Source organism: Pezoporus occidentalis, unplaced genomic scaffold (assembly GCF_034315485.1).
Source record: "Pezoporus occidentalis ecotype Australia unplaced genomic scaffold, CSIRO_AGI_Poc_V1 ctg211, whole genome shotgun sequence".
In the NCBI taxonomy this organism is placed as follows: Eukaryota; Metazoa; Chordata; class Aves; order Psittaciformes; family Psittacidae; genus Pezoporus; species Pezoporus occidentalis.
Genome location: NW_026913976.1, coordinates 25,573 through 52,624, shown reverse-complemented (window position 1 = coordinate 52,624; position 27,052 = coordinate 25,573). Strand labels below are relative to the sequence as shown.

The 27,052-nt window shown below is 44.6% G+C and overlaps 2 protein-coding genes across 5 annotated transcripts; both read left to right on the top strand.

The window, feature by feature from the left end:
* Positions 1–225: 225 nt before the first annotated feature.
* ILDR1 (immunoglobulin like domain containing receptor 1) lies at positions 226–18,559 on the top strand. Its single transcript, XM_062619512.1, has 8 exons — positions 226–295; positions 3,092–3,262; positions 5,414–5,563; positions 6,291–6,410; positions 6,561–6,707; positions 10,993–11,124; positions 12,540–13,339; positions 14,368–18,559. Exons 1-8 carry the CDS (start codon positions 241–243, stop codon positions 14,407–14,409), a joined length of 1,617 nt encoding a protein of 538 aa, XP_062475496.1. The 5' UTR covers positions 226–240; the 3' UTR covers positions 14,410–18,559.
* Positions 18,560–19,979: 1,420 nt separating this feature from the next.
* Positions 19,980–23,256, top strand: LOC134164101 (apovitellenin-1). 4 transcript variants are annotated; one of them, XM_062619530.1, is made up of 4 exons: positions 19,980–20,130; positions 21,603–21,701; positions 22,075–22,234; positions 22,827–23,256. In XM_062619530.1, the coding sequence occupies exons 2-4, from the start codon at positions 21,641–21,643 to the stop codon at positions 22,924–22,926; spliced, it is 321 nt and encodes a 106-aa protein (XP_062475514.1). In that variant the 5' UTR covers positions 19,980–20,130; positions 21,603–21,640; the 3' UTR covers positions 22,927–23,256. The 4 variants fall into 4 exon arrangements, with proteins under 4 accessions (XP_062475514.1, XP_062475513.1, XP_062475512.1 ...); XM_062619529.1 differs by having other exon boundaries at positions 19,987–20,130; positions 21,600–21,701; XM_062619532.1 differs by lacking the exon at positions 19,980–20,130 and adding an exon at positions 20,454–20,475 and having other exon boundaries at positions 21,600–21,701.
* The last annotated feature ends 3,796 nt before the right edge of the window (positions 23,257–27,052 follow it).

The following is a 27,052-nucleotide window of genomic DNA, read 5'->3' as shown; positions in this document are numbered from 1 at the left end:
CTCCACATACACCTGTGTGCACATCACATACATATATATAGATATATAAACAGTTTCTGAAGTTGGCAGCTGGTATTTGCCTGGCTTTGCGGCGAAGGGTGCAGGTGTCGGTGAGAGGCGGGCGGGCGGCCACTGAGGGGCCGCGGAGGGAGGGGACTGCAGCCGGCGGCAACGCCCTGCCCTGGGACAGGTGCCACGGGAAGGGGAGGGCCTGTGGGCGCGGGCGGAGGAGGCCGCGACATGTCCCCGCGCGGGCGCTGCCGGTGGGCGCTGCTGCTGGCCTGGCTGCCGGCCGGTGAGTGGGGCCAGAGTGGCGGCGGAGTCACGGCACCCTTCGGGCACCCACCCGCCCTGGGGCACGCCTGTGGCACCGCGGACCGGAAGGCGCCCTCGGGTTTTGCCCGGGGTTAACGTGGTGGGGAGGGATGGCGGCCCCGCCGTGAGGGAAAGGGGCAGCCTGGTCCGGGCGGGCGTTGTTTCCCCCATGGTGAACTACGCTGCCGGGCGGAGGAGCGGGGTTCTCCCGAGCTCAGTACAAAAGCCCTCCGGAGAGGAGTTTCGTTACCCCAGAGGTGCGGCTACCTGTTGTCCTAGGAGGAAGTGGCCGCCTGCTTCCTGGCAGCCTCCGGTGTCGCTTTGTGTGCGGCCAGCGTGGTTTGGACCTGAGCACAAGAGGCAAACACGGAGGGGTTCCCCTCTGGCTTGTCACAAGCGCCCACCTCAGCCTCTATGGGCATCTGGTGTGGCTGCAGTGCTGCCGTAGCTGCTAGGTACATGTACGGAGAGCAGGAGCTCACCTTCGTGTCCACAGGCGGCCTTCGGCAAGCAGAATCCTTTCTGGCAAGCTTTGCAGGTTGCCCAACTGCTTCTGATCTGTAGGAAATAAAATGGTCGGTTTGCTTCTTGGATGCCTGGGTCTTTGCTGGTGATTTAGATTTAAAACTAAAAGTTAGCTTTAAAACCAAAACCAACGTTGAGTTTTTCACAGAAAACCAGTAACAGAGGCAAAGAAGTACGTAGGTGTACTTGTTGATTGTCTTTCCTGACAGCTGTGTTCCTCATGATGTTCTGGCTAAAATTTGGCTTCACTGGCTCTGAAGATTAGTGTCTTCAATGCAAAGCCATAGGCCTGAGATAGCTGTAACTTTCAAGGTTGGTAGTGTCCAGGTTTGCTCTTTCCAGCCAGGATAGCAGCATCTGGTGGAGTAATGCAGTCCAAATTTAGAAACCAGCCTTAATGCCACAACTTTTTAGTTTTCTTGGAGGAGGTTGGTATGAAACATCAGACGTGCATTGACATCAGACTGTCCTCCGGTGGGAACAGTAGGTTTTAAACCTCTTTAGAAAATAAGGAACTTAATCTTTCAACTCTGTTTCTTTTTCAGAACAGGTTTCTGTAAGTGAAAAGCATATAGTGATTTTGAGTATTTTATTTTTGCTGGAAGGATGCTGCTGTAGGAAATCCATGGATAACCTGTTATGTTTACATGAGCCTCAACAGGTCAGATAGAATTCATATGGAAATTAATTTGACTGACAAGGAGATCAGGGTTTTGCCAGGTTGAGAGTTTGATTTTTGGATTGACTTCTTGTGGTTTCCCACAGTAAGATCCTGTGGGTCAGCTATTTCACAATGAAAGCTGAAACAAGATCTGTTGAAGCACAGTGCTCTTAAATAAGAGCAACTGTAAACACCCATTACTAGTATGGAACTTTGCTACAGCATTGTGAAAAACTAGAGATCCTTTGGGGTTTTAGAGGTTTGTATGGCTGCTAGTACTTCTAGCATGTATATTTTATTTCTCAGGAAAGCCTTGGACTCAGAGTTTACTCTGGTCCTCTCTGTTTATGTGGTATTTTTAAGGCAAATGAGTTCACTCTGCCTGTGCTTTTGAGTTGGCTGACCAGCTGCCCATTTCAAACCAAAACCTGAGCAAGTACTGCATTCACAACATCCTACTGCAGACTTACTTGTGGCATCAGTGTTGCACCTCTGCAGCATGTTTTCCACCAGGTGGAAACTGGGTGAGCCTGGAATGTACTGCGGAGGTGCAGCCTAAGAGGACACTGAAAGAATGATGCTTGCAGTTGCAATCCAGAGGTTATTACATACTTCCTTGTTCTCTTGCTCTCATCCTGAAACATGGAATAGAGGGAAAATCTTTGAATAGCAACAAAATCCCAAGTGTTGGTTCATGGAGACCCTTTCAGTTGGTACCTTCCAAGCATCTCCATTTCCTTCCCTCCTTTCCTGCTGCTGTGTTCCCCAGTTAAGAAGCAACTAGCATAGCACTGCAACCCCCCACTGTTCTCCTGGGTATATTCCAGAGAGGGCATCACACATTTGCTCCACATTGTTTGTATTCACTTATCAAAGGCAGCTGGTGATAACTTCGCTATTGTTAACAACGAGCGCAACTTACTGTATTATCAAAGTTTAAATAAGATAGAGGTGTCTCTGAGTGTGGCTAAAATAAAGCATAGCTTACGAGAAACTTTGTACAACTTTCTTCAGTGGTTGCAGCTGCTTGAATGTGCTGTTCTGAACTAGTAGAAAACAGATTAACTGATGTTACGGCCCAAAAGTTGTATTGTCTTATTCCTGGTCACATTCTGATGACTGTCTTAGCAAGACCGTGATAAAATTTATTTGGTACTTTTATGAAAGGATGGCACTGCAGAACTTTTCTGTTAGGCTGACAAGCCAAAGCAATCCCATCCTGTGTGTTTCTGGGCCCAATGAATGATCTTCCTCAGCTTGGAGGGACAGTTTTCCTCCTGCAGAAGGAGAGTACAGGCTCATGTGCTACATACTGGCTGTTAATAGTTGCTTTGGAGAGAATAATTTAGTCCATAAGGAAGGACAATGCAGCTGGCTCAAGCTGCCTTCTGCCAGGGAAAGATTGGACTCACATTCTAACCAGGGTTTGTAACTCTGGATGGCTTCACCAGAGAAACTGATGAGGTCCATAGCTGCAGGTCCCGGATGACGCCGAGGGAGATATACTTTGATTGTTGGTCTGGTGCAGTGAAAACTGTGATGTAAGGTCTGTTCTTGCCAGCTGACCGCCTTCTGTGTTCTCATTTGCAGGTTGCCTCTCCCTCCTGGTGACAGTGCAGGATGCTGAGCGTTATACCACCTTATTTGCCACTGTCATCCTCAAGTGTGACTATAGCACCTCAGCTCAGCTGCAAGATGTGGTGGTGACCTGGCGCTTCAAATCCTTCTGCAAAGACCCCATCTTTGACTACTACTCAGCCTGTAAGTGTTAGGTTTGTCCTCCAAGGAGTACTGCTACAAACAGACAGGAAGGGAAGGGTAGACTTCCTGGATAATACAGGCTTTTGACCTCTTCCTGCCCACAAACCAGGTCAGGTAGTGGTATTTCCCTGTGCTCCAAGAAAAAATGTCTGTGATTTCCTTTGCAATGTTAAGGCTTTCTGATATGATGTAGAAATCCCAGCCAGAGCAGCGTATTTGTCCTCCTTGTCAGAGGAGGCAGAGAGTTTCAGCCGTGTTGGACACATGTCAATCTTGCCAGCTGCCTCATGCTTCAGCATGTTTCAAAGCAAGGGTCCTGCAGCAAGTGGACTTCATTTTTCCGTGGCAGACCCCATGGTTGGAGCTAGATACCAGTGACCAGATGTTACTGATTTTAGAAAGTATAAGAAACGTGCATTTTGGAGGGCAGAAAGACTTCTAAATCATAACATTTAGTAGTGGTGGCAGCACTTTCACGTGCAGACATTCTGGTGTGTGCAGCCTTAATTCAGGAGTTTTTAAGATGGTTCTTGAAAGATGGTACGCAGACTGTATCCTGGGGTGCGTCAAACTCCATATAACCAGACGGTCAAAAGAGTTTATGATCTCACTGTATTTAACATTAGTGTGGCCTCACCTTGAGTATTGTGTGCAGTTCTGGGATTCACGGTTTAAGAAAAATGTTAAGATACTTGAATGCAACCAGAGGATGGCAACAAAGCTGGTGAAAGGGCTGGAAAGCATGTCCTATGAGGAACAGCTGAGGACTTCAGGTTTGTCTAGTTCAGACAAAAGGAGTCTGAGGGGCAACCTTACTGCTCTTTGCAGCTTCCTGGGCAGAGAAGTTGGAGAGGGAGGCGCTGAGCTCTTCTCCCTGGTATCCAGTGATAGGATGTGTGGGAATGGTTCAAAAGCTGTGTCAGGGGAGGTTCAGGCTTAACATTAGGAAATATTTCTTTGGCTTCCTAGAGAGGTGGTGAATGTCCCAAGCCTGCCACTGTTTAAAAGACTTTTGGACAATGCCCTTAATAATATGCTTTAACTTTTGATCAGCCCTGAAGTGGTCAAGCAGTTGGACTTAGATGACCATTGTAGGTCCCTTCCAACTGAAGGAAAACTATTTTTTATAAACCCTGCAGTCTGTTTAAGCTGGCCAACCTTAGATTAATGGCACACTTAAGAATGAGGTCAGAGTGGGGAGCCTGGACTTGTTTGGTGTCTTGGTGCCCAAACTCTCCTTTATGCAGTCTGGATGGTTTGTGTAGTGCTCTGCAGCCTAGTCCGCAAGCAGGTGGGTCCCTGGCTTTCCTGATCCCAGGATAATGTGAGTGCTTTGGGCCCACGCTTAAGCTAATAGCCTCCAGCAGGGACAGAAAGCATGAGGGTCACAGTGTTTGCTTAGTTGGGTCTGTTCTTCCTGATCCGTTGGAGATATAGCAATGGAGGAGCCTTTGACAAGGTTTGTCTTCTCGTCTTTTCATTTCAAGCCCTTTACAGACAGGGCTGACTGTATCAGTTGTCTCCACAAATCTCAGCTCCCAAATACCTGGAATTTCAATGTTAGTTTATATTGTGAGTCTGCCGTAGGAGTATTGCACAAAAAATGCCCATGGTCCTCCATTGTTAGGTGTCTCTATGCATAATCCTTAGCTGGAGTCAGATGATGGATTCTTTTCTGTCTTTATGAGCTCCGCAACATCTAATGGGATACAGCAGGGAAAGGGAGACAATCCCTACAGCAGTTTGTGTATGTCTGGAGATTTTGTTTGGTAAATAATCACACTTTTGTTTTAGTTCCAGTACTCCTGGGAGTCTTAGGACTTTTTTCCTTGCAGTTTATCTTCATACTGGGAGCTGCCCTCCAGCCTACCACCATTAGCTTCTTTCTACTGTTGTTCTTTCAGTTGTGAGTAAGGGAGGCATCTCTTCTGCAGCTCCTGTATTCTCGAAAGCTGTTGTTCCAGTGGCTGTACCTCTCTCTGCTTTTGAGTACTTCAAAGCAACTTTTCTTTGCTGGTCTGAAACCATGCTTGCTTTTACTAAACCAAAGCAAATGCACATATGCATGCAGGAGTTTTCTCTACTTTTCAAGGGGATAGAAATTGGTCCTTTGAAATAACTTTTGGCATCTTACTTGATGTGTGTTTATAGCATACCAGGCTGGTTTAAATCTTCACCAGGACCCATCTACTGACTGCAATGACAGCCAGCGAGAGGTGCGCATTGTCATCCAGAAATATGGGCAGAAGGAACCTGTGCTGGGTGTTGACTATCAGCAACGAAAAATCACCATTCAGAACCGTAAGTGACTTCACCTCCAGGCAGGCAGCAAACTCAGTAACTATCCAGTATCTGGGCCTGTTAAGTGAAGAGAAGCATAATCAGGGCTGATGTCATCTGTAGCTTACACATTCTGTGAGGTGGCAGTGGAATAAGAGCTATGAAGGGCTGGCCTGAGGGTGTTGGAAGCACTACAAGCGAAGGCTGAGATGAGGATACCTGAGCATTTTGCTGAAGAACACAGAAGTAAGCTAAGGAGCTCAAAGGCTAGAAAACAGTTACTTTTATGAAGTACTGCATAATTGTCCAGGTGTATTATATGCCCTGGGCTGTCCCTGGAACAATACCTGTTACTCCTGCCAGAAGAGTTACTGGGTTGGCTGGCCTAACAGAGGACAGTGATTTGTGTTCCAAAACCTAGGGCTGGCAGTTGGCAGCAGCCAGTTATCTTAGCATCCATCATCCAGCAGCATGCTGGTTATTTCACTCCACAGAGAACTAGTCCCACTTCTAAGTAGTGTTTGCCTTCCAGCAACACAAAGAAAAAAGGGACTAGCAGTTAATGCTGTTTACAGGAGTTCTTAATGGACTCAAATGGGATTGTTTGAAGGTGATGTCTACGCTTGGGAAGAGGGGAGATGCAGTACTGTATGTCACCTGCAGGCAGAAAGCCCTCTTAAAGTGAGGCCTGAAAGTAGTGTCTGTCAGTGCCAAACAGCCTACTGATCTCTCAGTCCCTCTCCCACAGGGGCAGACCTTGTCATCAGTGAGGTCATGTGGTGGGACCATGGCGTGTACTACTGCACTGTGGAAGCTCCAGGAGATACCTCGGGTGATATGGACAAAGAAGTTAAGCTGATTGTTCTCCGTAAGTGCCTGTGTTTTTCTGCCTGGGTGGTAGATATCTCCTATTCTCTTCCTCCCCATCCCAAGATGTCTCCAGCAGAGGAGAGGTGCTGAATAATTTGCTATGCCCAGGTACATGAGCATCCTCTTTCTCTCTCTGTTTTTCCCACAGACTGGCTCACAGTAATCCTCATCGTTCTCGGTGGCCTTCTCCTCCTTCTGCTGATTGGAGTATGCTGGTGCCAGTGCTGCCCCCAATATTGCTGCTGCCACATCCCGTGTGTCTGCTGCCCTACCCGGTGCTGCTGTAATGAGGAAGGTGAGGTTCCAGCAAATGTGTGTCCATTCACAGTTTCTGTCAAGACAAAAGCTTGACTGGGATCTTGCTGAGGTCCACTTTCTCCCTCCAGTTCAGTGTCCATATAGACTGTGATATTTCTTTGGCAATGTGACCACTACGACCAGCTTATCTGAGTTTAGAGGACGGGAGCTAGGATACATGGAGCCCATCTTGCTACTCTGTGTCCTACTTTAAGAAGTTGCTCCTCACTCACACCTTCCCTCTAACTTACCTCATTTCATCCAGGGCACCATCAGCTCCCTTGTACAAGTAGCTCAGGACTTTTCTTCCTTGTCTTGTGGCTCATATGCCTGTGCATGTGAGGAGGACAAGCAAATGCTGTGGTGTTACTCTTCAAACAGGCCTAACCTACAGGTGTGTTGCTCTGAGAGGACTTTACGTGAAAAGTTGAATTTTCTATTTGAATGCTATTTCAGAGCTGCTCCTTCCACAAGAAAAAGGTTTTGTTTGGTTTTATTTGGGGAAGGAAGTGAGGAGAAAGAAAGGAGAAAGATGGTCTCTCTTGGTGCAAATGCATTTGCAAATGAATTCTGAGGGTCAAGAGAAACTTTCTCATGTGTCATTTTTAGCAGTAATAAAGATTCTGCAGCAAGACCCTGTTCTCTTAATAAGGCCACCATTTTAATTTTGGCTGCTAAGGTCATAGAACCTCTGTGTTCCTGTAACTGACACTTAGCAGCAACACAAAGCAGACTAGCCCCTCTGCAGCTTACACAAACTGAGAGCAACAAATTGCAAAAAATACATTTATTTATCACTGAAATAACCAGGTTCTTCCCCAGATGCTACAAGAAGGGGATTTATGAACAAGGAGCTCTGTTTCTGATTTCCTTTTACCTGCAAAAGAGCTAATTGCTGTACCTTGGGTGTTTATACGTTGTGACAGTTTTAGATTTAAGCTTAATTTGCTTAGCCTTTGCAAAAAGCAAACAGAGCATCCCTCTTATTGCTAAAAACAAATCAAAACACTTTCTGGGGGCTCTGCAGGCTGTCGAGTGAAATGCGTAGTGTTGAGGCTATGGAAATTTGACAGAAAAATTAGTCGCTATGAAGGGAGAGAGAAGTGATGGAGATGAAAGACACGTATCTTCAGACTTCTAGTTCTCATCAAAAAAGGGATTCAGAATATGTGCGGGCTCCTTTTTGGTTTTCTGTGCTGTAGGAGATGATAGCGTACTCCAGACTGCTTCTGTTGTCTTTCGTCTCTCCTGTTGAGGATAGGTAGGAGGGATTCTTATGCGGTTTCCTGCTCATGAGTAAAGTACAGATGAGTCCAGTCTGCTTGACTGACTGCTGGATTCTTTGGCTTTAATTTTTATTCCAGCTGCCTGCCATCTTTATCTGGTTTGCAAGGGATCCTCGTGCCTGCACCCCTCCTCTAGTGCACCTTCACTTCATCCTGCTTTTGACTTACTTTTTTGCAAGTCACCCAAGAAAGATTGATACAGGGGTTCCTGAGGAATAACAGTTCCATACAGCTGAAGAGAAGGCAGAAATCCTAAAGAAAGTCTCATGAGTTATAGTGCGAGCCAGGTACGGGTGATTTCTTCCCAGTTACTGGCCACTAGAGGGTAGCCTGGATCTGCTGAACAGTCATTCATGCCATCGAGGCAGTATAATTCTGGGTGGTTTAAGTCAGGTCATTAACGAACATGGTTTTGAACCTAGCAATAAGACAAGTGCATTGTCTGGGTAATTCGGAATTGGTGTACAGAAATACTAAACATTTCCCATGGAAAGCTCTGAGAAAAGCTCACCAGGGTAAATGACCAGGGTATGACCTCCTTCTGTTCTATTAGTTTCTTTTCTACTGTGGACTTCTTCCACTAATGAATTGATGCAAAATAGGGTATACTTGCACCTGGGTCTGACTAGGTTGGAAAACATTGACTTTTTTTTTATATAATTGGATAAATGGTCCAGCAGCTATAAAGTCTGTCAAAGGTGAAGAGCAACCTCTCTCAGCGGGGAGTAAGTGGAGGGAACAACATGACATTTTGCCGAAGTCTTACAGCAGTAGGTAGGTATAGGTATCAATTTATAAGTGTCAGTTTTGGAATTCAGGTGAATCTGACTTTCCACAGATAAATATGTGCACTTTAAAAAAGAGATCTGTAACTTCCGTTTTTCAGGTAGGAATGAGAGTATATATCAGTTCAAACTGGAAGGCAAAGTATCTGTGGAAGGAAGAAAGGATGAAGGTAGTGAAGGAGGTCTGAGGGTAGTACTGCACTTGTCCAGCTGTAGGAAGAGATCAGAGAATTACAGGGACAGGATGACTTTGGTTGTAGTGACTGTCTTCATACCCTAAAGAGGGGAACCCTGAAGTAGATTTGCCCACAGTTGCTGAGCCTTTTACTCCTTGGGCAAAGACTGTGGTCAGCAGGTTCTAGGACATTCTCAAGCTGATAACTGGAGGAACAGAAGAGAAAGAGATAAGGCCTTTTCCTTCTTTTTATCCTTTTTTGTTTTCCTCTTTCTCTCTTCCTCTAAGTTTGAAACCAAAACTGGAGGGAAATCCCATGGGGAAGAAAAAAATAACAATACAAATTTGACATAAAATGCTTGAAATCTGCTACTTAAGGCCACACATCTTTGAAGAAAAATCAAAGTATTAAGATTAAACCCCCCAAAATTTCCAGCTTTGCAATTCACTCTGGTTGGAGCCAGGCTGGGGAGAGAAGGAGATTTTGAAGTGGAGAATGAAGTGGAGCTGCATGAACTGTGGGAAAAGGGAAGGATGTGTTGAGGGGCATGGTTGGTCACTGTTTTGCTACAAGAGGTGCTCTGTATTCAGTGAACCAGCTAAAGGAGGACATTTTTAATAACTGGAGTGCTACCTGAAATGAAGAGCTCAGGCCCAAAGAGCGTGCAGGCTAAATGCTGCCTGCTGCAGTTGAACCCAAGGGATAGAATTAACTGGAGCTTAGCTGTAGCCTGGTTTCTCAAGGAAGCAAGGCTTATGCAGTCAACCTGTCTGTCTGTCCCCTATCTCTTTCCTTCCAGTAGCTTTTAATTTCATCAGCCAGATTTATCAGAGGGGTAAAAGTCTCAAAGGCAGTTACGCTCCTATCTGTCTGCTGAACTGAATAGCCAGGAATGTTCTGGTCCTGCCTGACCAGAGAAGAGACTGCAGTAAAAGCCTGCCACTTCTAAAACTCCAGAGGAGGCATATAAAAGAAATCTTGCAAAAGCCCAAAAGCTCTGTTGCAGAAAACCTTCACCCGGTAATGACAGACAAACCATGTAGAGTCAGGCTTCGCAAAGCCTGGGACTTGTAGAATTTTCTTGCTCAGAAACTTAAGTTTTGATTGTCCATGCTAGAAGTAAGTTTCTGTAAGATGTTTTTAGGTATTCCCAAAAAAGAAGCAGCAGTAAGCGAAGACAGGGAAGGTGAGGTTGTCTGTAGAGGAGGTGAGATGGAAATGCTGCAAAAAGCGAAGTGGAATTGGAGCCTGACCCCACGAGTAGGGGTCTGCAGTTAGCACTAGTGGGCAATCTGAGGGAGACAAATTTCCACTGAGTTTGGTCATTTGGCACACTGGCCATTGATGTTGAGAACAGGAAACTCAGTTTGTTCACCGGTTTGACCATACCTTCATAATTTTAGCAGTCATGCTGAGGTAAACTACAGAAAGAGACAAGAATGGTTGAAAGACTGAAAAGGGAGAAGCTGGACAGTGCATGTCTGAGTGCCCTGTTTGCGGAACAGAGAAGAAATGATGGAGTATGGTGTGGAAAGTATGATCTGGGCAGAGCCTACATGAAGGTGGCAAAACAAAGATCGTGTTTAGCTTAAATCAAAGCCAAAAGGGGAAAGGACCAATGATGAGCTGAAAGAGTTTTAAGAGAGAGAAAACTATAGCCTTGCTGTATGAAACATTATTTCCTGCCTTTCCAAAACTGTACTCATAATGACAGGGCAGGTGGAAGTCTTGCCTTTGGTTATGTGCTGCGTACTTTAATCATAGTGCCATTTGTCCCCAATTGCTGGAATTGTACCCTGAATGTCAGGTGGTAACCCTTTTCTTCTGTTTTATGTATCTTTTTGAAGCTGTACAACTTTGTATTGGCATTCCCTGTACTCTACTTTACCTTTGTGGGGTGGAAAGAGCTTTTCATTCTATGAATTTCCTATATCTGATCACATCCAAAGTCTACAGTCTTTATGCAAAATGGTGTGTGATCTGCAAGCTGTGCTCTCTGGACAGCTACTGTAAGCTTTCTTCTTCTTCATTTACAGCACTGGAACGGTACAGGATCATGAAGCAGGCTCAGGCACTTGCACCTTGGATATCACCCAACATGTTCTACAGAGGTGGCGACAGGAACTCGCAACTTTCTTCTTACCAGCTGAACCCTCTACTGCAACGAGGTGAGACCGTAGGTGTCATTTCAGAGGCAAATTGGGGTGAGAAACAGGTAACTTTTGGGGGAGGTTCAGCAGTGAATCTTTAGTCTATTACAAGAGATGTTCCTAGCATGACTGTGTGTCCTAGCATGACAGCTCTGCTACATCTGAGTGTACTATAGACTTGCCTGGGTGTCTTGCTAGGCTCAGTGCTTGGTGAAGTAGTTTAATGCTAACTAAACTGTATCTGTGCTACACCCTAGTGACTGCAGGGTAAATATACCCAGCTTATCTTGCTTCATGTGGTAGAGGAGGGTACCGTTTCTTTGTTCTGTTGTACTGGTCACGGTCAACTCCTTATAGCCAAAATTGACATGACAAGTGAGGTGCAGTTTGTTTGAGTTCTTATCAAATGTCTAGTCTTTAAATGATTAAGGGCAAACTGCCTTCTGTGCAATAGACCTAGCCAGCATGCAGCAAAAAATGAAGAACTCTTTAATAAGCCAGGCAGAATTTTCCAGTTGTTCTGCCCCAGAATCACTTGTATTTGTGTATTTGTAACTTTAATAGAGGAGGGAAGACAGAGTCTCTGAAGTCCCAGAGAAATAAGTAATAAAATAACTTATTGCCAGTAATATTATTTAATCACCAAGGAAAATATGGGATTTTAAAATAACAACTTCTCAGATAAATGTAAAATATTTTTCATCTAAAATTAAGTTTTTGATCATGATACAGCACTCACAGATTTCCTTTGTGTCTGATGAGTCTTAACTGTTGTTTGAAGAAATAATTTGCAAACATCTTAAATATTAGATTCAAGATGTCTGAGTATATACTTTTTTAGTCCAGTAATTAATTATACAGTTACCATTTTTCCTAGTTAGGGCACCAGTTTTTCTTAAGGAGATCTGGTGACTGAGCTACCATGATTTAAGACAGAATACACTGAGTCTTCTTAAGGAAGTCCATGCTAGCAGAAAATGGGCGAGTACATTCCTTGGCAGTTTCTTAGCCGGTGTTTTCCACAGGCCTTGAATCTCCTGTGCTTAAGTTTCCCTTAAATTTGTTTCAAGTCAGCTTTTTACAGATGTTGGCTAGAAGGGACCTCTAAGGTCATCTGGGCCTACCTCTTCCTCAGAGCAGGACTATTACCAACCCGTCACATTAGCTGTGGCTTTGTGCAGATGAGGACAGGTGTGCTGTATGACTGATTTCTTACCTTTGCTGCCCAAGAGACAGATCATGCTGCAGCTTACTAGTACTATTCTTTGCACCTTACCTTGTGTGGTCTGGATGTGCTGGTTGTAGTGCCTGAAACTTGTGCAGCTCTTGCATTGAGGAGGAGCAGGAGAAGAGAGGCTCAAAAGGGACTCAGCCAGGATCATGATTATTGTTTCCCCTTGACTTTCTCTGTGCTTCTGTGCTTTTATCCTTAGATGTGTCTCTGCAGAACAGTCTTCCACTGGTGCAGCCGCAAGCTCAGCTTTCCGCTAACAAGGGTGTTTTGGACTATCTGGAGTCTGAAATCCAAAACCTTAACGTGTCACAGCTCCAGCCACCCTCCCACCAGTGGCAGGCTGTGCAGCCCAGCCTGCTGTCCTCCCTGGGCTCTGAGATCATGCCACCTCTCACAGATCATATCTCCACCCATGGGAGCAGCAACTCTTCACGGCCACAGAGAGCTGCCCGTACCCTCAGAACCTGGGACTATGCAGAAGAGGACAAGAGGGAAAACCGGAGGTGGCCCTTGCCTTCCAGTGGGGGTTCTCATTCCAGCTACAGCCGGGAGCCCTGGGACAGGCAGCAAGAGGACCATCCACAGAGGCAGAGAGATGGCTACAATGGCAGGCCCCCACACTCCAGACGGGATGCGTCACCCCCACGCCAGGCTGACAGGGGCAGGGGCAGCAGCAGCAGCTGCAGTTTCTATCCGGAGGAGGCCAAGGAGCGCTCCGGCCATCACCGTGGTGGGAGGCAGGAGCCCACAGGGAGGCGAGACTACCAGCACCACACCAGCAGAAGCAATGGCTCAGGTCAGCGGCGGCACAGCTACTCTCCTCCCTCTCGCCAAGGGTCATGGAGCTCCTCAGAAGAGCAAGTTCATGTCCCGGTGACAAACCGCAAGCAGCGGTCCCGGTCTCGGGAATGGCCAGAAGATAAACCCCCCAGTTACCGCTCCTTAGAAATCATCCCAGGTCAGGACAAGAAGCACAAAGGCAGTGCAGGGCCACGCTCGGTGAGTCAGCTGCCTTTTCACTTTCTCGTCTAAGGGAAGAGATGGGTTTTGGGGAGTAAAAGTGAATGTTACTTTCTGCAGCCTGTTGGCTTTTCAAACAGAGGGTAAGGAGCACTGGGTGCCCTGCGCAGCTTGCCTACAAAGAGACGTGTTGTATGGCTATAGCATGTTTAGGGGCAAAGTAAGCAGTCAAAGCAGGTCCCTTATCACGTCCCACACTATGTGACATGTTATACACTCTCACTCCTGTCCCCACCTACAGTCACTTGGGGCTCTATGTATGCATTGGTGTTAGAATAGCTGTTCTGGCACTCTCGGGGGGAGAAAGCACTTCCAAGTAGGCAGCAATACTGAGTATCCTCTACAACCCTCTCTGGTGTTGGTTTATTTCTGATGTCTTCTAATATTTGCATGATTCTCCTATTATCTCCTGTATCTCCAGTATTTAATTTCTGTAGTATGTTGGTGATATTTCTAAGATGGTTCATATGGGAAAGTGTCCAGGTAAGAGGCGTGAAGCTACATGATACAGGCTTTAAGATCATGAGAGACTGTAGTGGTGAGAAATATGCCATCCTCCAAGCCAGGTGGAAGAGGATGGCTCCTGAGAGCTGAGCATGAATTATATGGGCACTGAACAGCTATTTTTCACAACTCATATTGTCAGTTTACACTGGAACTAGATTTCAGGTAGCAACCTAAGTGTGAGAAGCTTCATATCCAATTACTAGTCTCTAAGTTAGACAGTGTATTCCGCCTTTAAAAATTAAGGGGTTTTAAAATGAAAAAAATGTTAAGTGTCCTTTATCACATATATGCAGAATTTCACCTGGTGGGAGTCTTCTCAGAAGGCTGTATTTTGCACATTACCATTTTCCCTTCTGAGTTTTGGAAGGAATTGCAGTTCTAGTCCCAGCTCGGATGTGTATGTATATGAATGGGTTTGTTATGGTGATCAGAGCGGGTAGAAAAACATAATACTTCCATTCATCCTTCCTTGTTCCTGAACCTTTTCTTTTCTCTTGCAGGACAGAGGAAGTTCCCACAGTGGAAGAAGCATAGTCATTTAATGCCAGTAATGAAAGAACTAAGATTCTCACCGGACTCCTTAGATCCTTCTACTCTGTAGGTTGGGGTGCTGCTCTTGATTGAACAGACAACCAGCAAAAAACCCAAAAAAAACAGATAAAGCAGCTTTCCCTCAGACTTACGGCTCCAAAGGATCTTCGTCTAGTGCCCAGGAAAGCAAAACATAACCCATTTTTGTTCTCCCTGTGATTTGGAAACTTAGGTTTGCAATGGGCCATGGTCTGTTGGAAACAGCAGGTATTTTTCAGTAAATGGTATATCCCCAGTCTTTAAAGAGAGTCTTTGTTAGGTGCCCTGACACTGCAAGGAGCCCACTCCATAGAATGCTGGTCCTTTGCACACTGGTTACTGGAGAAGAGCTACAATGATTAGAATTAATGAATAGAATAATTTAGGTTAGAAGAGGCCTCCAAAGGTCACCTGATCCAGTCCCCTGGGAGTTTGGTGTAGAAAGGCACAGCATCTCCTTTGTGAGGTCCTCTGTTGTGCTTCAGAATATGTAATGTTTGGTGCTTCTGCTGGGCTGCTCAGCATAGCTGGGGCAGTTGCTTCCTTTTCTCTCCCAAACACAAGGATCACCGAGTTGGAAGGATGCTTGACTGCCTTAATAAGGGCTCACTAGCATGTCTGCAGCTTATCTGCCTTACACTGACTGAAACAACCTGTCCTACATTAAGTTTACACCTTAGGGCCTTAAAAGTCACTTATTCTGGCCTTTAAACCGGGCTTGAATTTAGTTGTAAACTTCAAGGGCTAAATTGACCAAGGTCTGGCCATCTCTACAGGAGCTGAGCTTGCTCAGTACTGACTACTGTCCCTCACGCTGTGGAGGGAATTTTCTTCAACTCTAGGAAGCATGGCTTTGGTGGGTGTATCTTGCCTAAGCCGTGTACTCTTCCATGCATTTTATATTCTCCCTTTGCTCTCTGTGCCATGTATCATATACATGGGGTGGTATAAAGGGCTCTGAAAATGTTTTACGGTCACCTTTTTTATTAATATCCTTGATCCTTACCCTGACACTTTAACCAGCTCCACATATGTTGTGCATCTGATGTGTAGCTAGACTGCAGGGATTTCTCATCTCTCACCTCTCAAATAGAATGGAGAATTTCTTTATACTCTTAAGACCAGCTGTGAAGGAGAAGAACTTGTCATTTATCCTTGATGTGATTCATCCACTGTTTTCATTTAAAACGTGCTGGAAAAGGAGAGGCTCTCTGGCTGCTGGCTGCTTCCACAGGAAACTGGTTTGCCAAAGGCACTTCTTAAGATTCCAGAGACTCAACTGTTGTCAGGGAGCTTTTGGAGCATCTTGTGCATTATTTTGTAACCCAGAGGCACTAGAGATTGGCCGTTATCAGTGACTGCATTTCCTAGCTTATTTCCCATCCAGTGCCACATAGGACACTTGCTACTGTGTGGTCTTTAATGTCCTAATTACTGATGTGCTTATACTTTCCCCTGGAAGACTGACAGGGAGAGGTTTTCACTTTGCCCACTTCCTTTTTTAATTTTCTTTGGACAGTGATGGGAAGCATCATGCTTGGAGCAAATGCTCCTGCCTGAATGCTCTGATGCAGTTACTGCTTGATCAAAGGCCACTACAAAGAATGCTCATTTTCCTACAGTTTCTTGGCTGACAGTGCTTATATCTAATTGTGTGTATGGAGGTAAAACAGGAGGACCCACTAGCTTCTCTGGCTGACTTTGTTTCAGAACCAGAGGCTTACTTTTGAAGACAGAGGGGCTGTTCATCAACAGTTGATGGCTAGCACAAATAAAAATGAGTGGAAACTCCTAAGTCTGAATTCAAGAAAGGAAGGCTGTATTAAGTGTAGTCCTTGTCTCCATTAAACCCAAACTATGAATAATGTAACTGACCCATGAGTTACATCTGAAATACATGGAATTAAGTATTGCATTAAGTATTAAGACTTGCAAAGCCAGTATCACTCTTGAATCTGGTTCTCAGCCACTGCCTGTCAATCACTTTTGTTCTTATTTAATGACATCCTGAGGACTTTATGCGCCCTGTCTTCTATGATGTGCTAGTATTTTTATTAGTTAGGAGGAGTTTATGGTGATGGAATGACAGAAAATAATATGGACTCCTCCTCCCAAAACTAGCATTCTGTTATGACTTTAGCATTGCCATGTGTCAACTTTTAGCAGATACCCAGGGCCCTGCAAATTCTACCCTTGGAAGCTAAACTGGTGGTTTGGAATTTGACTCTCTCCTTGTGCTTCCAATAGGGCCATGCATCATGCAGAACAGCTTCCTGTAATCTCAATCCATCCCAAATGTCCAGGTTTCAGGGAAGGGCTGCCCCGCTCTCCATCAAGAGAAGAGGGTATTGAGACATCAAGTGAGATTCCAAGATGTGTTCGCTTTCCTTAGCATTCAGTTGTGTATAAGCCAACATATATCCACCAAGTTTTCCCAAGAGCAAGAACTCCCTCACACAGCAAGAAGACTCTTGAAAAGAAAACCCAGATGACTCTGTGTAACAGTAGAAGCTGTTGAAGCTTCCTGTAGAATGAGCACACTAACTGTAGAGGTTGTGCTTTTATCCAAAATGCTGTGAAGGAGCCCTCCATCTTTATTTGTTCCTCTAGTCGCCATCATTGAGTTAGGGTGACCAGTTGGAGATCGTGTGAACTTAATTTGTGCTGGGTGAGGTCTGAAGAGTTTTTTCTTTATCCTACTGGAGATCCCCTTCAGTCACCTTGTTCATGTTTATAGAAACATTAAACAAACCTCTTCAGGGAAAATTGATTGTATCTCAGTCTTACCTTCTTAAATTGTGTTAGAAGTAGATTAGGTTATGCAGCAAGGAAGCAGAAATGGTACCAGGTTTACTGGTTTACATGGGTTTACACAGACCCACTGCGGTTTGTAAAACACCGGTTAGTAGGCATGAAATAGCGACAAAGGAAATGTATGTATTCGTGCTTTACAACTGCAACAGACAGAAAAGTGGGAAATTAAAAATTAGTATGTTTCACATATGGGAGTTATTGCCATTCTAGACTTTTAATCTTCCTGTCATGCACTTAAAGGGATATACCTTACCCCCAAGAATGAATTTTCTGTCTCAGATAAAAGTGCCTTGATGGCCACTGGAGTTGCCCTAATTTAAAATGAGTATGTAATGATTAAGTAACCATGCCACATGGGCAGATAAGGATGGCCGTGCCTCTCCTTGTCAGCTGTTTTCCACCTCAGACCAGAGAATCATAAGAGAGAGAAAAAATCACGTAATTTTAATTTGATTAAGAAAGGACTTGCAATATCTGGCTTTCTTGCTTATTTGCAGAACCCACTATCATTCTGGAATGCCGTTCCAGGAATGGAGGGCAGGGGCTGCTTCTTGTGTAATCATTGATCTGGTCTTGGCAAGTGCCTGTTTGGCAGTAGAAAGTGCTGAAAAGCCCAGTTGCTATCTCTGGGACTGTATTCGTGATAGCACTAGCTAAGGTTAGGCTAACTTCAGGTTGGGGGAAGTTACCTCGTGTGATACCAACCACAATGCAAAGCTCTTCAGTGGTACGTATTACTACATAGGGTAGCTAAGCCCCCTTTGTGTTACTACCTCCAGCAGCACATCAGTTTAAAACACCCACTTAATATGCTTAGTGCCTTCCATTTGTCGACCTGACACAGGAGAGAGATGACACTTGAGGTTGTATTAAATTAACCTCCACAAGTAGTGACTGCTTCTTGCTATTTCTGCTAAGTTTAATGCCTATAATGTGCCTTGTGCTGGTCTTCTGAATATTATTCCATCTATAAAAGCATATGGTAAGTGTGTAGATTCTTTTCAATGACTGTCAAATGCATAATTAAAATACAAGAGAACTTTCAACTAGTTGCTCTTGTGTGTTCTTCCTAGACCATAAATTGCTTTCTACTGCTTGCACCGTAAGTAGAACTGAAAATTATCTGTTCTTATTTCTGGAATTAACCTTGTTATATGTTGGTAAGAATTTTCTGTGATTTTTAGAACAAAAATGCAGAATGGTTTGATTGTATGGGGGATTTTGTTGTTGTTCTTGTTTTGGGATACTTTTTTCTTTGTTTTTCTAAGAAAGAATGTAGTTTGAATAAATACCAAGAGAATGGAAAAATGGCTGGGGAACCATTGGCAGCCCTCTAATGATGTGACCAGCTGTAACAATCGCTGACTTGGTTGCCATGTCTGTAAAACAAGAACACTTACTGTTTGGTGGTAAAGTAGTCTGAACTCCATGAGAAGAAAAGTCTTCTAGAAATTTTGATTGATTGATAAATGAAGATGCTGGTTGAGCTTTTCACACTTTCCACATGTGACAGTGACCTAGTAAGTAAATGGCTAACATAAGAATGGAGGTCTGTTTGGTCTCACATGGTAGGCTTAATTTATGCCTCATGTCCTCCCCACTCCCCTTAGCTACTACCCTATTGGACTCAGTGTTGGAGCCTTTCTGTCTCTTCCCCCTACTGCTCAGTGGTTACACGTGCCAAATACAGATGGTCAGCCAGACCGAAACGCCAACGGGCACTTGGAACTTGAGCTATGGAAAAACATGTCCTACAGTGGCAATGCAGCCACTTTCTAACCGGGACCAGGGAGCCTGGGGAGAAGCTATCATAGAATGGTTTGGGTTGTAAGCGACTTCTAGTGATCATTTCATCCATTCTGCCCCTGCCTTGGGCAGGGGTGTCTTTGACTAGATCAGGTAGCTCAAAGCCCCATCCAATCTGACACTTGAACACTTTCAATAACAGGGTTATTGGGCAACCTGTTCCAGTGTCTCACTATCCTTATCATAAAGAACTCTTCTTTATATTGGATTAAATCTACCCTCTTTCAGTTTAAAACTACCTCCCCTTGTCCTGTCACTAAGGCCTTGGTAAAAAGCCTTTGTCTTTCTTATATTCCCCCTCTATTGAAAGGCTGCCTTAAGGTTTCCGTGGAGCCTTCCCTTCTCCAGGATAAGTAAAACCAATTTTTTAAGCCTTTCTTCATAAAACAGGAGCCCCTCCAGCCCTCTGATATTTTTTTTGTGGCCCTCTGGACTCACTGTAATAGGCCCATGTCTTTCTTGAGCTAGGGGCCCTGGAGCTAGATGCCCCCCCTCGTAGGTTTTGATAGCTGGCTCAGATGTGTGTCCGGCTTGGTGGTGCGTGCAAAAAGACTTGTGCATGAGGAAAATAAATAAATAAATAAAAGAAATGTGAGTTGGGTGCATACTTACCCCTGTGCACTGTTCGGTCAATGCATTTGTTGGACTAGCCACAAGTAAGTTCCAACTGTCAGAGCAGTGTGGTTAGGGCACAAGCCTTTCCGTAGAAACAGTGTGAGGAAAATTGAGCCCAGCTCTAGCTATTATTAACATGGAATTTGGTCAGCTTATGAAAGGGGCCTCTATGACATGGTTGACTGCAAAAGTAGGGGACTCAGTGACCCAGGAGCTGCCTTCCATGTCTCTTAGGCTCAGGTCAGACTGACCATTACCAAATCTCAAAAACAGGTCCAGAGTCCTCCACAGCTTCTTGCCTGTCCCACTGAGTTGGATATGTTTGCAGAAGAGCAAATGGGAAAACAAAGCAGGACCTTTGACCCCCTGCTATGGCTATATTAGCTCGGCATAAATGACAGTGTCTCAGGTGAGCATCTACCTCAGCTTCAGCCTGACAAAGAGAGAAAGCAGGACAGGTAAGAGTGGAACTTTGATCTGGGTGCTATTGACTTTGTGACAGTTGTATTTAGGATATAGAGAAGTGAGTGGAGGTGGTCTTCTATCTTGCCCCAATTTTGCCTTATTTTTTATTGCAAGCCAGAGCGTGGGCCTTTTCTCACGCTACATAGCCAAGGATACTGCTGAAATGGAGGAGGGTGGGAGTGCTTGTGGTGGCCTGGACTGAAGCTGAGTGATGGATGCTCCATAAGACGCTCATAGGATGGTCAAGCCAATGATAGGGATTGCAGAGTTTCAGTGTTGGAAGATACATAACCTTTTCTTAGCTGCCTTCAAAACAGGGACTGCAGGCTCTAAAGCAGGTAAGATCAACTGTTTATGCTCTTGGGAAACAAATTCGTATCTTTTGTCTACAGAGGGAAACACTGACTCTAGGATTAAAAATCAAGGAAGGCTGGTAATGGATCAACTGCTGCTTTCAACAAATGTTTAGTGAATGGAGTGGTAGCTTTTGGAGGTAATGTGTATGTAGAAGGAAATCAAAAATGGAAGCAAATTTCCATACTGCAGGAGAAGAAGGAGCATTGACTTGCAGCTACCTGGCACAGGATTTAGCAAAGCAGTCACATGTAATAAACTTGTAGCCTTTTTTGCCGTTGCAATTCCTAACACTGCAATGTTTCCTTCATGTTGCTCTGACTGATCCAGCCTTCTAACTCACGGTATAAACTTTAACTTCTAAACAAGTTTTTAAGGGCAGTATTTTTGACACGCTTGTTTAGATGTAATGCCAGCTTTTTAATGTACCAGGTACCAATTTTCAAGAGTTCCTCCAATTCTGACTGTTTTAATAAAATAAAGGAGCTAAAGTTTGCACTTACTATTCCCTTTTGAGAACTTCTTCTGCCTCCTATCTGCTTCCTTAATCTCAGTGTGGAAAAGACAAGAGAACCTAGTTGGGTTGTTGGGTCTCTCCTCAACTACAGCAAGACAAAATAGTCAGATCACTGGGTCACTAAGATGATCATTGTATGTGATGCACTCACTGGCACAATGTTCTTTAGAGCAATTTACCAAATTTAAAAATAAATAAATAAGAAACCACAAACGAATAAATCCCTTTTTGTGATTTTTTTCAGTTGTACTTATGTGTGGAGTAACTCAATTCTGACCTCTGCCAGTTTTCGTGTTTTGCTCATGTGCTGAAACAAGGCATATTAGCTCTTGTATAAAAAAAGCAGCTTGAACTGGCACCTATTTCTCGGAGCTCTGAAAGCTATCATTCATTGTGGACATTTGCGATTATACAATAAAAGGATGCTTTCATTTTTATATTATCTTCCCCTCGCTTCTTCAGAGGAAATGCACCGTGATCTTTCCTGTTCTCTTTTTCATTTATTGGTTAGGTTTATAGCAAAAAGCTGGTGTTTAACTTGTAATGCTTTATTTCTCTGAAAACAAACAAAATATTGTATGCTGATTCCAGCAGGTCTCTTGGTGTAGAGAGCAGGACTGCTACTGCAAATCATGCTGCAATCCAGGGCATTGGTGATAGCTCTGATTCTGCTCCTTAGCACAACTCTCCCTGGTGAGTCTAAAAAGCTTTTCTGTCTGCCTGAGACAAGGCTCAGCTCTAAGGGTGCTCACTTGCTTTAGAGAAGTCTAACCCATCCATGAAGTAGGACTCAAGCCCAATAGCACAGTTCAAGACCATAAATGTACAGTGCTTGGCAGTGTGAAACAAGTTGGCAAGGGTCTGGCATGAAAATTGTCCATACCTGGTGCAAGGCTATGTAAGGCCTATGACCTAGTAATAAGATGCTGATGGATGCTGTGAGAGCAAATACTGGGGGAGGCCTGAACTTCAGAATTCAAGTCTTTTCCCATTGTGCTTGGGGGTAAGATATCAGAGACACAAGTGGCTGGAGAAGCCTCATGTTTTTCTGCTTCCTGTTTCTCAGAAGTGCATTCAAAGTCTATCTTTGAGAAAGACCGTCGTGACTGGTTGGTCATCCCTGATGCAATTGCAGCTTACATCTATGAAGCTGTGAACAAGATGTCCCCTAAAGTTGGTCAGCTCTTGGCAGATGCTGCCCAGACTCCAGCGGTTGTTGTGACCAGGTATGGAAACTAACACTTCAATAGCCATGGATAAATAGGGAGAGAAAGCAGTGGGACAAAGAATAGATTAATCATGTATCTATATGGGGAGACCCAATGGTAAATGAATCAGCAACCTCGTGTGACCACAATGGGAGTGGGGTGCTGGAAGGTGGAGTGGGACAATACGGTTTCATGTGAAAGTGCAAGCTCTTCGCAGGGATGCACACTGAACATGGCAATGCTTGTGCAGGTAGGAACTACTGAGCTTCATACATGGGTTGTGAGGGAGGGGGCCACTGTCTGGTGGGGGATCAGTCCCCCTGGGAGGGCGCCGGGAAACATTGCTGTCAGTGTAAATCACAGAATTTACTCTAGCTGTGAATGCATATTCCTCAAAGAAGGGGAACTAGTTTCCTCACAAAAGCAAAAGCACGATGACCCTAGAGATAGTTTTATGTAACTCATGGCAAACACATACTGCCTAGTCCTGTATTCTGAGGAAAACCCCTCTAGGACTGCTGACAAAAGTTTGCACTCTCAGTGACAGGCAGTGTGATAATTAACATCATGTATTTGTGTATCTTACCACATATACTGTCATCTCCTGCAGGAACTTCCTCATCAGAGAAACAACTAAACTCAGTATACTGGCTGAACAGCTGGTGGAAAAAATAAAGAACCTGTGGTACACAAAAGTCCTAGGCTACTAGGCAGATGAAGACAAGTCAGTGTTTCTTCATGTGAGTTGGTAACACCCTACAGTCTCCTCCTTCCCCCTGCCCCTACTATGGACCAAGATCAGCCAGCAAGACAGAATTGATGCTCCTCTTAATGCCACTAGAGGAAACACAGCTTCAAAGACTAAAGGATAGAAGGCATCTGCTGAAAGCTCTTCTGAAAACAACCCCACAGCTGGGCATAGGGATGGCAACGAGATTGTACTGCTCTTCTGTAGCCAAATCCTGAGAATTAATTCCTCCTGAATGGCTTGGCCATTGTCCCTCTAATAAAAAAAAATGTTGGTTGTTACACTTCCTTAAGTTTCCTGTTTGTACTGACTGTTATAAAACCACATTCATCTTGTCATCCCATTCTGCTGAGAATGTAGCTGTAATTAGTAAGTTGTTGCAGACAAAGCTAGCAGACCCTGACTGTTCAGGCATTTTTAACCTCATATTGGAAAGACCATGAAATTTAAGTCCTACTGATTGTGCTCCTTAATTAGGTAAGAATTAAGTAGATTTCAGATCATTTGGGAAAACAAGTGCCTACTGACTGAACTGTCCATCAGTCTTGGGAGGAATACAAGAATGTTGTGAGACAATGCAGGAATGTAACTACACAGGCTAAGGTCCATTTGGAATTAAACCTCACAAGGGAATCTTCAAGTACAATGGTAGCAAAAGGAAGACTAGGGAGAATGTGGGAGTGCTGCTGCACGAGATTGGTACCCTGCTGACAAAGGATACAGAGAAAGCAGAGTTAGTGAACACCTTCTTTGCTTCAGTCTTTACTGCCAAGGCCAGCCCTCAGGAATTCCAGACCCTGAAGACAAGAAAGTCTGGAGAAAGGAAAACTTTCCCTTGGTCAAAGTTTGAATTAGAGATCATTTAGGCAAACCTGATACCCACAAATCCATGCGCCCTAATGGGACGCACCCATGATTGCTGATGGAGCTGGTAGATGTTATTGCTAAGCCACTCTCCATTACCTTTGAAAGGTCATGGAGAACAGGAGAGGTACTTGAGGACTGGAGGAAAGCCAGTGTCACTTCAGTCTTCAAAAAGGGAAAGGAGTACTTAGGAAACTACAAGCCCGTCAGCCTCACCTCCATCCCTGGGAAGGTGATAGAACAGCTCATCCTGGATATCATCTCTAAGCATGTAGAGGAAAAGAAGGTTATTAGGAGTAGTCAACAAGGATTTACCATGGGGAAATCATGCTTGACCAATCTATGCCAACCTAATGCCTTCTATGATGGAACGACTGGCTGGGTAAACCAGGGGAGAGCAGTGGATGCTCTCTACCTTGACATCAACAAGGCTTTCGACACTGTCTTGCATAACATACTCACAGGTAAGCTGAGGAAGTGGTACCCTTCACACCCACCATTAAGATACTTGTAGGCATTGATGAGATCCCCTCTCAGTCATCTTTTCTCCAGTCTAAACAGGACCAGGTCTCTCTACGTAGGCAATCAATAAAATCAGTGCCGCCACACAGAGCACAGCATCAAGCTCTTCCATCTCTGATCACTTCACTTCTGCAGAGCTCTTTTGCACATTTCGTTATTGCTGCCTGTTTTTTTCAGACTGCCTACACTTCCTTGGTCACACATGAATGCATACATGCATATGTATTAAGTAAATGCACAGGTATTTAGAAGGCTTAGAAAAGCACAGTTTGAGCTGATAAAAGCATTTACCACATGAAAAAGCCAGGATCTTTAGCTCTTTCTGCTACAGAGATGATTTCTTACCTGCTTATTTTGCATCCGTCTGCTCAGTCCTTCTCTTCCAAAATACAATCCTTGTTGGAGAAGATCAGCAGCTTAAATCCCCTCTTGACCCAGGCAAGAATTCAACATTCCAAGTTTGCTCAGGCTACAGCTTGGGGTTTTGGCATTTCAAAAGTATTTCTTTCTAAAAGCTTTCTGAAGGTCATGAGTCGTATGAAAGAGCCTGAATGTACCCTTAAGAGTTTGTCCTGGTAATTGTTTCTTCAGTATTTTCAATCTATTTGCATGCACTGCCAAAAAGGGTAGGAAAAAAAACCTGGAAAGTATAAGGGGCTCATGTTGTATTTCGAGCCTGATGTGTGAATTCATCAATGAAACCCTGCAGCATTTCTGTACTGCATCACTACACGGCTGGAACAGAGCTGTACCTGCTATGAATTCCATGCTAAAACTTAATACAGGTTTGGTATTTTGCTAAATGCACTTAAATAGAAACCTCTGTTCTTCTACTATGTAACCGCCAGAAAAATCCAAGCTAGGCACATGCTGATGAGGTGCTAGATATCTGACTGATTTTAGCATACAGGCAAAACTGAATCAGCCCATAGATCTCTGTATTTGTATGGACTCTCCTGATTATGTAGTTATCTATGTATTTTTATGCTTTTAAAGAAGGAAGCGGAAAACCTTCGAGATGGCTCATCTGTTGTACAATCTACAATGTATGGCAACCTACGGAGAGCAAAGTAGACAACCTCCCACTGCAGCTTCTGACCCTGATGATACTGGCACCACCCTTTGTTGAGTTCCTTAAAGGCAGATACTAGCAGCTGAGACAGCATTCAGGCTGGGATCAGCTAGGGGGGGCAAAAAAGCGTTTTATCCCAAAATGGATCCTGGGGCAAACTCATAGGACAGGTAATGAGGGGTGCATACATTTTACTCACAAAGTTAAAATATTTCACATCTATTCCTACATTTCAGTAGGAATAATCATCTTAAACTGTCATTTCTTTGTAAAATAGGGATGGAAATCACTTCTCAAGTGATGTCTGTGCCTCAGTGCTTCTCGATTCTTGGAGAGTCTTTGTAAGTGAAGCATTCACTTCAGTGAGATTCATGTCACAGAAGCTTTCATTGTGAGTAATCGCCATTTACTCAGCAGCTTTGGGAAAGCTTGTGGTATAACCAGTTCAACCAGGTTCATTGAAATGAAGTCTTAAGAAATGGCAGGTTTTTGTTTCTGAGATGGAGGAATAACACCTTTTTGTGTTCCTGACTTCTGCAATAACACCCTTTCTCAAAAAAAAAAAAAAAAAAGTATTTATTGTGGTGAATACTTTGCACCATTTTCAGTGGCTCAGAGTGCTGATGGCAAAAACTGTTTGGCTTGTACACTTCTAGCTCCCCTCACTTCTTACTTTAACACTCGAGAAAAATCATCAATTAATACTGAAGAACAGGGGCCTCAGGCTCTCTGCTGCTCTGAGCAGTGATGCCTGTCCTTGTCAACAAGCAGCCCAAGTCCTTCAATAGCAGAAACCCCAATGCAAGGTGTTTTCTCCTTCCAAGGAGAGATGACAATGACTGTGAGGTTGATGAGGCACTGGCACAGATTGCCCAGAGAAGCTGTGGCTGCCCCATCCCTGGCAGTGTTCAAGGCCAGGTTAGACAGGGCTTTGAGCAACCTGCTCTAGGGGAAGGTATCCCTGCCTGTGGCAGGGGCTTGGTACTGGATGATCTTTAAGGTCCCTTCCGACCGAAACCATTCTGTGATTCTGTGTGACTGGGAATAGTCATAGAAACAGAACCATAGAATGGTTTGGGTTGGAAAGGACCTTAAGATCATCCAGTTCCAACCCCCTGACATGGGGTGGTTATTATTCCGGCGTAGTGTCTGAAATTTCTGGCTGGTAGTCACATTTGAAGAGCTATGCAGTAATTTCACCTCCACACACACATTTCTATCTACAGGTACTGTATTTTGCTGTCCTCTGGCGATGGCAGCCACGGCTGTGCTGTGCAAGCAGGGACCGAGAGGTGCCGAAGCCGTGAGGGAGCGGACCAAAGATGGTGAATGCCCAGCGAGGTGCAGAGCTGACACTACCTTCTTGCCGATGGTCCTGAGCTTCCCACATACTTTTAGCCGAGAAGCTTCTTCGGATTTTAAAAGTAAACACCAAAATCACAAAAGGGACTGTGTGAGAGGGGATATCTGTGTGCACGCGGTGCCAACAACGACGACTGTCCCCCACAAAAAGCAGGTGGCTCCCGGGGAGGCCGGGCGGTGGCCGAAGGAGGAAAGCAGCCATCAGCCCTCCAGGAGGGACGGGGTTAGCCGAGGGGGCCAGGAGAAGCGTCTGAGGAGGGGCCGCTGA

Excerpts from the sequence above, each read along its gene's own strand:
- LOC134164101 (XM_062619528.1), top strand. The coding sequence starts at position 20,067 with ATGACAGTGTCTCAGGTGAGCATCTACCTCAGCTTCAGCCTGACAAAG. Across the intron at positions 20,131-22,074 it reads AAAGAGAGAAAGCAGGACAG|AAGTGCATTCAAAGTCTATC; the intron begins GTAAGAGTGGAA and ends CCTGTTTCTCAG. Across the intron at positions 22,235-22,826 it reads CCAGCGGTTGTTGTGACCAG|GAACTTCCTCATCAGAGAAA; the intron begins GTATGGAAACTA and ends CATCTCCTGCAG.
- ILDR1 (XM_062619512.1), top strand. The coding sequence starts at position 241 with ATGTCCCCGCGCGGGCGCTGCCGGTGGGCGCTGCTGCTGGCCTGGCTG. Across the intron at positions 3,263-5,413 it reads CTTTGACTACTACTCAGCCT|CATACCAGGCTGGTTTAAAT; the intron begins GTAAGTGTTAGG and ends GTGTGTTTATAG. Across the intron at positions 5,564-6,290 it reads AAAAATCACCATTCAGAACC|GGGCAGACCTTGTCATCAGT; the intron begins GTAAGTGACTTC and ends CCTCTCCCACAG.